Source organism: Pseudorca crassidens, chromosome 7 (assembly GCF_039906515.1).
Source record: "Pseudorca crassidens isolate mPseCra1 chromosome 7, mPseCra1.hap1, whole genome shotgun sequence".
Lineage (NCBI taxonomy): Eukaryota > Metazoa > Chordata > Mammalia > Artiodactyla > Delphinidae > Pseudorca > Pseudorca crassidens.
The window spans coordinates 9,756,393-9,765,000 of record NC_090302.1 but is presented as its reverse complement, the minus strand read 5'-3'; the positions used below and the strand labels follow the sequence as shown (position 1 = coordinate 9,765,000).

At 43.5% G+C, this 8,608-nt stretch overlaps 1 protein-coding gene across 5 annotated transcripts in view; it reads left to right on the top strand.

Moving 5' to 3' along the window:
- PBX3 (PBX homeobox 3) overlaps nucleotides 1–8,366 on the top strand; it is a 231,935-nt gene extending 223,569 nt beyond the window's left edge. For 3 of the 5 annotated variants that reach the window (XM_067743309.1, XM_067743310.1, XM_067743311.1), the window contains 4 exons: nucleotides 1,261–1,426; nucleotides 2,908–3,020; nucleotides 3,798–3,887; nucleotides 6,833–8,366. In XM_067743309.1, coding sequence (XP_067599410.1) covers nucleotides 1,261–1,426; nucleotides 2,908–3,020; nucleotides 3,798–3,887; nucleotides 6,833–6,925 — 462 coding nt within the window. In that variant the 3' untranslated portion in view covers nucleotides 6,926–8,366. The remainder of the gene's footprint in view (nucleotides 1–1,260; nucleotides 1,427–2,907; nucleotides 3,021–3,797; nucleotides 3,888–6,832) is intronic. The other 2 variants (XM_067743312.1, XM_067743313.1) reach the window with 1 other exon arrangement.
- Nucleotides 8,367–8,608: the final 242 nt, after the last annotated feature.

The window sequence follows — 8,608 nt, the reverse complement described above, 5'->3', positions numbered from 1 at the left end:
GTGACCCCCCCCCCCCCAGGATGGGACAGTGTGTGGGCTGCTGCAGGCCAACATTGTCTTCCTCATGTGGCTCCCTTGCCAGGGCTCTCTAGCTTTCCCTGAACGGATGAGTGCCATAGTTTGAAGAATGAGAGTTCTATTTCCAAAGCAATTAAAGACTTGGCAGAGATGGTCAACTAGCATGCCCATTGGTGTAAATTGGGTTGGAGGGCTTATACCACTCCTTATTTTCCCTCAGGGTCCCTAAATGGCTGTTCAGGATGAAACAGTGACCCACCCCGCCTGATACCACAGCAGCATGCCCCTTTGACACATTATTAAGAAATTATTAAAAAGTGTTTTTAAACTGTTACTTTAACAAAAGAGAGGTCAGAGCCTTTTATATAGCAAGTGGGTACCTATTCATAAATTGCTGTGTGGGTTTTAGCTTCTTCTTTATATAGCTCAGCTCCCAGGTGCCTGAACACTCAATGTAACTACAGGCAGTGAGTCTTGGGCTGAAGTTTCACTGTCAATGAAATGTGATAAAATCTGCCTGTTGCCAAGATCCTCCTTAGAAATCTCTTCCATTTGCTCTGGTTGACACCATAAGTAGTTTGCAAAAGAAATAAGTATGTTCTACCTGATGAAATCAGCCACTGATTCTGCATTTGCATTTGACCTTATTGCAATTGCTTGAGTTTTCACGTTGTGACCTTCTCACATGTTAACTGGCACAACTTGAGCAGCCATCTTGGCAGACATACAGTATCTTCTAAGGCAGGAGACAAAGGGTTTTTTCATCCATTATTAATTGATGTTACTCTTTTTAGCACACCAAACATGATTTTACTGTACAGCTGCCAAAATTGTTCCAGACCCCAAAAGAATAAGTCATTCTTTCACAAGCATTTCTTATTATTTACCTAACTTAACAAATGTTTCCTTTAGTTTTTCAGCTCCTTTTCAGGGGACTAGTCATTTATATATTAATTGGTATATACCAGTTGACTATTTTTTATGAACAGTGCTCCCAGCCATTTTAGTGTTACTGGGGCCAACTCCAAGAAGTGGTCTTATTCCAAGAGTGTTGAGAGGTTTGCCAAAAGAGCAAGTGAGCCTCTGCACCATTCTGCATCATCCCCAGGGTGTGATCACAGGCTAGGAATTGAGTGTCTTCCAAGGTCTCCCTTTGGTGTCCTACAGTTATTATTGGAAGTTTGATTTTTGTTCCTCTCTTTGAACCTCGCTTCCCCTTACTCATATCCCTGTGATTTGTAGGTATCCAACTGGTTTGGCAACAAACGAATCAGGTACAAGAAGAATATCGGCAAGTTTCAGGAAGAAGCCAATCTCTACGCTGCAAAGACAGCCGTGACAGCTGCACACGCAGTGGCCGCAGCCGTGCAGAACAACCAGACCAACTCGCCCACCACGCCAAATTCTGGTGCGTACGGGCGCTCACTCCCTACTCAGCTCAGGCAGCCTTATGCCACAAAGCCCTGTCCCACAGACCAGGAAACAAGAGCCATACTGGGGACACAGTGGACTTATAAAGGAAGATTTATATTAAAATGCAGACTTGTTCTTGGGGTGGGTGAATGAGTGGATAGCCAGAGCCTGTAGACCCGCTATTCACAGTGAGTGCCACTCCGTACTGTTAGATTCTGGAACTTTCACACTTAGCAGTGTTTTTAATTCAGCAGTTAAGCAAAGTGCTATCACTAACGATTATTTTAACTATATTATTCCATGTGTCATTTTAAAATCAATAGTGGTCTGTCAAAGAACGAATGAAATAGAAGTGGGAGATTTACCTGTCGCTGTGAGTAATGAAGCTGGTATGTTGGGGTTAGGACAGCAGGGCTTTCTACCTGATGTAGCTGCAGAGTCGAGTCTGCTGTCCTTACATCTCCTTAGCACCTGTGCTGACTTGGTAGGCTCAGCACGTGGTTAGCTGATCAGGATGTGGTTAGCCGTGAGGGGTATGGTACTTAACACATGGATGCAATATCTTGGCTGCTCATACAATACATTTTGGCCAGATTTTATGTGGCATTTTTTGATGGAGTTGGAAACATCTTAAAATTAGAGGGAACTTGAGTAGCAATGAAAGATGTGCGGCTGGTCCAAACAGATGGACTTGAGAAACAAAACAAGGGACTTTTCTAAGGAGATAGTTTAAATATATCTTTAAAAATTCAGAAAGTGAGGGGTTTTTTGTTTGTTTTGGTTTGTTGTCGTCTTCCCCCCAGCCCCAAGTTCTTTTTTTTTTTTTTTTTTGCGGTACGCGGGCATCCCACTGCTGTGGCCTCTCCCGTTGCGGAGTACAGGCTCCGGACGCGCAGGCTCAGCGGCCATGGCTCACGGGCCCAGCCGCTCCGCGGCATGTGGGATCTTCCCGGACCGGGGCACGAACTCATGTCCCCTGCATCGGCAGGCGGACTCTCAACCACTGTGCCACGAGGGAAGCCCCCCCCCCCAAGTTCTTTTTAATGGAGCGTGGAAACTGATGAAAGTTAGGCAGAGCGTATGGCTTGGAAAGAGCTTGAGAAAAATGTTTCTTCTCTGGGTAATTGTCCACCATGACAGTTAATGATGATGAAGAGCTCACTTAATGACCAAGTCCTGGAGATAAATGAAAACAAGGGGATGGTTCCAGGCCAGCTGCTGGGTGTTTTTCTGTTTGTTTTGATTCTCTCTTTCTTTCGTATGTGGGCTTCCCCATTGATAGGACTTTCCTAGATGCAAAATGAATCACAGGACCTAACTCCTTGGAGTTATTCTCCGTCCTCCTAGATCCAGAAATGCCTTATGTTGTACACAACCTTTCCCTTCTGTACCTTTTCTCCTTTCCCTGCCTCTAGGTCTTTGAGGATTATGTGTGTAGCTCTCTGTTATTCAGCTACTTAACTCTTTCCTTTCCAGGTTCTTCTGGTTCTTTTAACCTCCCAAATTCTGGGGACATGTTCATGAACATGCAGAGTCTGAATGGGGATTCTTACCAAGGGTCCCAAGTCGGAGCCAATGTGCAATCACAGGTAGGAGAAATGCCCCAGCTGGGGCCTTTCTAGCAGGGTAGGGTTTGGGCTCAAAACTCCTGACTCTCAACACGTGGAAGTGGTCTGCACACCGTGCAGACCCTGTGCTGGGTGCTTCCGGACGTTACCATCTGCCCCAACATTTAATTTAATGAGAAGTCAAGTGAACAGTGGCTTTGGATGATTCAAACCTGATAAACTTTGTGAATGCATTCGGCTCTGGCTTGAGCTCATGGAGAGGGGTTGGGTGCATATTACTTTCGTGACAAAATAGAACAGAAAAATTGTGTGTGCCAGTGTGTGTATGCTTTTAAAATATATTACTCTGTTTCATTTCTGTATTTATTTTTTTAAGTCAGAATACAAAAACCTGAGTTCTTAAAGTATATTCCAGGTTCACCTCTTTTTCTCATCCTCTTACTGGAAAGCAGCTACTTGTTTTTATGCACGTGGGAGTGTGTGCGTGTGTGAGAGGGTGAGCCAGTATACATATTTATAAGTAGTTTCACCCACAGCCATGCTCATTTGGCTGGTGTAGATGCAAAGTTTGCATGGCCATGAAGATGTTGTTGTTTGGCTGGCATGAAAAACAAAGATGTGCGAGTTTAAATATGCAAAGAATTGTTGAAATTCTGCCAGTCACATTTGATTGATAAATTTGTCTTTCATTCAAGATGCTAAACCCTCGTGGCACACATGATTCAAATTGTTTCCTTTTGTAAGTCATGATGTTTTAATAGATTTGGGATGATGAATTTTGTTTTGTCTCACTTCTAGGTGGATACCCTCCGTCATGTTATCAATCAGACGGGAGGCTACAGTGATGGCCTTGGAGGAAACTCACTGTACAGTCCACATAATTTAAATGTGAGTACTCTGGGGAACCAGATTTGAAGAGCTGTAGGAACAGCATCAGGTAAACAGTGGCTAATAAATAAATTAATGGCCATTTTACTTGGCTTCTCATCTTTTTGGCAGGTGGGGAAGGCAGCATTTTTAGTGTACTTTTATTTTATGAACCTAAGCACTGATGTTACCTTCATGCCGTTAGAAGTCCTCACAGAGGCCCAGGGTGGCTGGCATTCTGTCATCAATAGAGACTTAAGCATCAGCCCATTAAGATGCTATCTCCCACTGGCCGTGCTGTGTTCCAGGGAGATGGTGAAAAACAGGTCATTTATCTTAGACTCGAGCAGCAGGAAAAATTCCCAAACACAGCTCAGGTGAAGGGGAGGAGGGCCCCAGACAGATCAACAAACCAAGCTAAACAAAGACTCCTGTTCTTAAGAGTAACTTGCTGTATTGTCAATGTGGGATGCAAAACACCTCCAGCATTTTCCACGGCCTCTCAGTTAAGTACGGAGGAAATAATTTTAACTTTAGTAACCAATTGACCAGAACTTCACTTTTCCCCCCGCCTGACATGGATGGAAAATGGCAAACTCACAGCACCTAAAGGGGAGCTGCGGGGACTGGGTCCCCAGGGTGGAGTGGTGGACAGAATCTGGTACTCCAGACTAGGGAGGAAACGAACTGCCCCACACATGGTAGTAGAGTCAGAAAGAAAACAGACAGAAGTCTCCCTTTTTGAGGCCTAGCTTTCTATGAGAGTAAATATTAATGATTTAAAAAGTGATTGAGGGGGCTTCCCTGGTGGCGCAGAGGTTGAGAGTCCGCCTGCTAATGCAGGGGACGCGGGTTCGTGCTCCGGTCCGGGAAGATCCCACATGCTGCGGAGCGGCTGGGCCCGTGAGCCGTGGCCGCTGAGCCTGCGCGTCCGGAGCCTGTGCTCCGCAACGTGAGAGGCCACAACAGGGAGAGGCCCGCATACCGCAAAAAAAAAAAAAAAAAAAAAAAAAAAAAGTGATTGAGGATGTTCAATTGTAAAAGGAAAACAGGACCATTAAATACTCAAATCTTCTACATTTGAAATGTCAAATCTTTCTTTTTGGGTTTATAAATAACTCGTAATAACCCACAACAAACCATATAAAAAGCCTTTTAGTTGCGTTTCTCCTTTTTCATTTAAGTGTTTTGAAATGCTTCAGAGAATGTGCGATGTCCTTATCAACATGATAAAATATGAAACTGTGATTGCCTGCAGCATTTTACAGACATGAATTCCATCTTCGCTGATGAGGCTTGATAAGGCGCTGTTGTATAATACAGTGCATAATCTCAAACCACCAGAGTAAGGATTAATTTATTTTGAAAAAAAGAATGCTTGCTGACAACCTCTCCTCCAGCTGCCACGCTGGGTAAAAATATTGTACATTTGTTGTTTATAAATTTGGATAAAAGAGGAATGATGTTTACTTCAGATGGAATATCTTTAGACTTGTATCTGTGTAAGAGATTTTCTTTTTCTAAGTATATTTTCATACCTGAGTGGTGAGAACAGCTTACCTATTAGATAGAGGAGAGGATTTCTTCAAGTCCACACAAACACACACGCGCTTGTCACCATCCAACCTGCACAGCTGAGGCTTTGAAGATCAACCGCCATAGCTTTATTTTTTTTCCTAACCTGGATTTGATACACCTAAAGCCTGGAAAATCCTTCTGCCTTCGGCTCTGGTCATCTCTGTGTGGTTCTTTGGTCCCTCTCTCTCCCCCCTCCCCACCATTTCTCTGTGGACGTAGAGGGAGGAAAGGTGCTTTATATGCAGGACTGTGCAGTTAAGCCGAAGACAGGGTTCCCTAAGAACAGCACATTGGGAGAAGGAAAAATTCCCAGCCCAAGGCTGGGCGAGGAATCTCAGTAGCCTAGCAGCGCAGGCCTAAAAAGAAGATATTTTGGATGGACTCGTAGAACAAGTTGCAGACGGATGTGAGGGAGTCAGGGGGACCTTCTGCCCCTCACTGGCACTGGTGTGGGAGGTATAGGTCTGGGGGCAGCACAGCACGAGGCTGGTCTGTGCCGCAGGCACTGGGTGGCAGAGAGCTCACCCTCGCCTTCTCTCCAGAAAGGCCCGCCCCGTCACTTCCACTCAGTGTTCCCCAACTCACAAGCCCAGCACCTCCCTCTTCTTGACTGACATAAAAATATGTAGCGACAAGCTGTCTGCCACAGCAGAAATCTGATCAGACATTGATTTCAGCAATTGCCTCTATAGGCCAAGACATAAGGCAAATTTGTTTCTGAGCACTGTTACTGCGGATGCAGGTCTGAGGCAGGAAGGGCCAGTGGCATGTGAAGAGCGGTAGCAACATCCCGAATAGGAGCCCCAGTTACAGATAATTGGAATCCAGATTTGAATAGTGTGTGCTCCTCCACAGTTCATGCATTTTCATTCTGCAAGATCCTATTTGGAGGGAAATTCTGGCCTTCATTTTCAAGGGTTATAGTAGCTGGCTGTCAGTCTTGTATAGAAAAGGGGCCTGGGGGTGGATGGGCTTCTTCTCTATGGAAACGAGGATTAAGCTGGGTTGAAGTTTATACTTTGTGGAGCCCAAGGTCTTGCCAGAGCATTGCATTGAGCTTCTCCACTGCGCGCTTCTTATAAGATTTTTCTTCAAGTCACTTGATTTTTATCAGCAAATCAAAGGCTGAGCTTCGTGCCAGCTTGAGACCAGCTGAAGCCCTCCTTCAGCGTGCTGATTTATTGCCAAGTCTTTACTTGGTAGGATGGATTTGTTTTACATGCATTTAATCCCACTTTAACACATGCTTCAAACTCCTGCCAAAGTGGGTTTAGAAAATACATTTTGCTAATGCATCTTTGCTCTCATGTTGTCATCGGGGTATTTTCAATTGGGGAGGAGAATTAATATGTAGACGTGCACCCGTTGAACTGTGCTTTTCCTTTCAGGCTAATGGAGGCTGGCAGGACGCAACAACTCCATCTTCTGTGACTTCTCCTACAGAAGGCCCAGGAAGTGTGCACTCTGATACCTCTAACTAATCTCTGGCAACACTTTTCCCTGAGCTGACATGCCTTGATAAGTGCATTCAGAGCAATAGGAGGAAAAGGAAAGCGTTTTTGTAGCCCACCATCTACAGCTTTACTGTAAAACCTTGTCTTATTAGAGAGCTTGGTAAATCTGTTTTTTAAGGAATCATAATCATTTGTATTTATACTTAAAAACACACAATGTTAAAAAAGCACTTTATCCAATTAGGCCAAGATTTAACATTGTTGACAGTCCTATAGCTATTTTATCATAATTTATTATCAATATTTTACATTAATGGTTTCTCACTTGCCAATTACTTGGCCTTAAGGGTAAAAAGTACAATATATGCTAAACCTCAATCGCTAAAGCAGATACAAAGACTCACCTCACCTAAATTGAACTTCTTGCATATTTCCATTGCAGACTTTGATTGTCCTTCTTTCATATCACTAATGGAGTTGGAATAAAGGAGCTGTTTGGCTACCTGTTAATGATGGTTGTGTTTAAGAATCTTCCTCGTCACACTTGGGTTTCGATCTCTTATGTTATAATTAGATCAGAGACCAGTAGCATCTTTTCTCTCTCTGAAAGCACCAGTGCCCAGAGTCTGCTCGGTAATTAAATTATGGATCCAGACTGTTTTGAGAGCTGAAGATACTTGCTGCTGATAGAGATGACCACGAGATCCGTCTGGGGTTTTATGGTGTGCACTGGGTGCTGCACAGACTTGTCAAGGTTTGCTACGTCCTCTGGGCATTCGCAAAGGCCCTGTTCTCTGGAGTGTTGTATATAGTGTAGCAAAAGAGTATTTATACATCTCACCAATCAAAACAGCTTTATTACCTCATGCGAACTCATACAAACCAATAGAATTTCAACATGTTCTGTAGCTTAGAGTGCTCACTTACTACCTCTGAACAATACTCACGCTGTAGTTTGTCTCTTTCTTATCTTTTTGCATCTTGTAATTTACTCTTTGTTTCCCTTCATAAAATGTAATGTACATTGTAATCTTTTAAAAGAAAAATCAGGGTTGCATTTGCAACTTTTAAAAAACCAAGAGTGGAAACATTGGGTCTTAAATTAACACAGGATCAGTAAAACTGTTGTAAATACTGAGAAACATTTTGAATGTTATTCATCTTGTTACTAATCCATGCAAAAAAAAAAAAAAAAGCGATGACTAATTGTGATGCATTCAGATTTCAGTATTCAGTACTGTATATTTCACCCTGTGTAATGGGGCCCCCTCTCCTTTCTCTCTTTTTGTATTGTATGCGATTCTGAAACTGATTGAGTCATGAAAATAATTTGTGGCGGTGATTCTAATGTATTAAAAACGTTTCGTGTTCCTTTCTAACTGGATTACACCCTGGATTGAAAAAGTCTTCCTCGTGGTAGTTATATGTAGTTTCAAACATGAATAAACTTTTTGCTTTCATGATTAAATGTTGATGCAGTTTCTTACCCCACCTGGTGAGCCAGTCAGTGCAGGCAGAGGAGAAGGCCTGCCCAGAAGTCAGTCTGAGCATGTAAACGTGTGGCCTGTCAGAGAGGGACTCAGAAACCAAGGTGAGGCTGAGAGTGGCTAACTACACTTTCTGCAGGCTCCCAGCCAGTTCCTGGACCACCGTCACATGTCCTCACTTGATACTTACGCTCTAAGAATACCACAAGGAAAATATCATCCC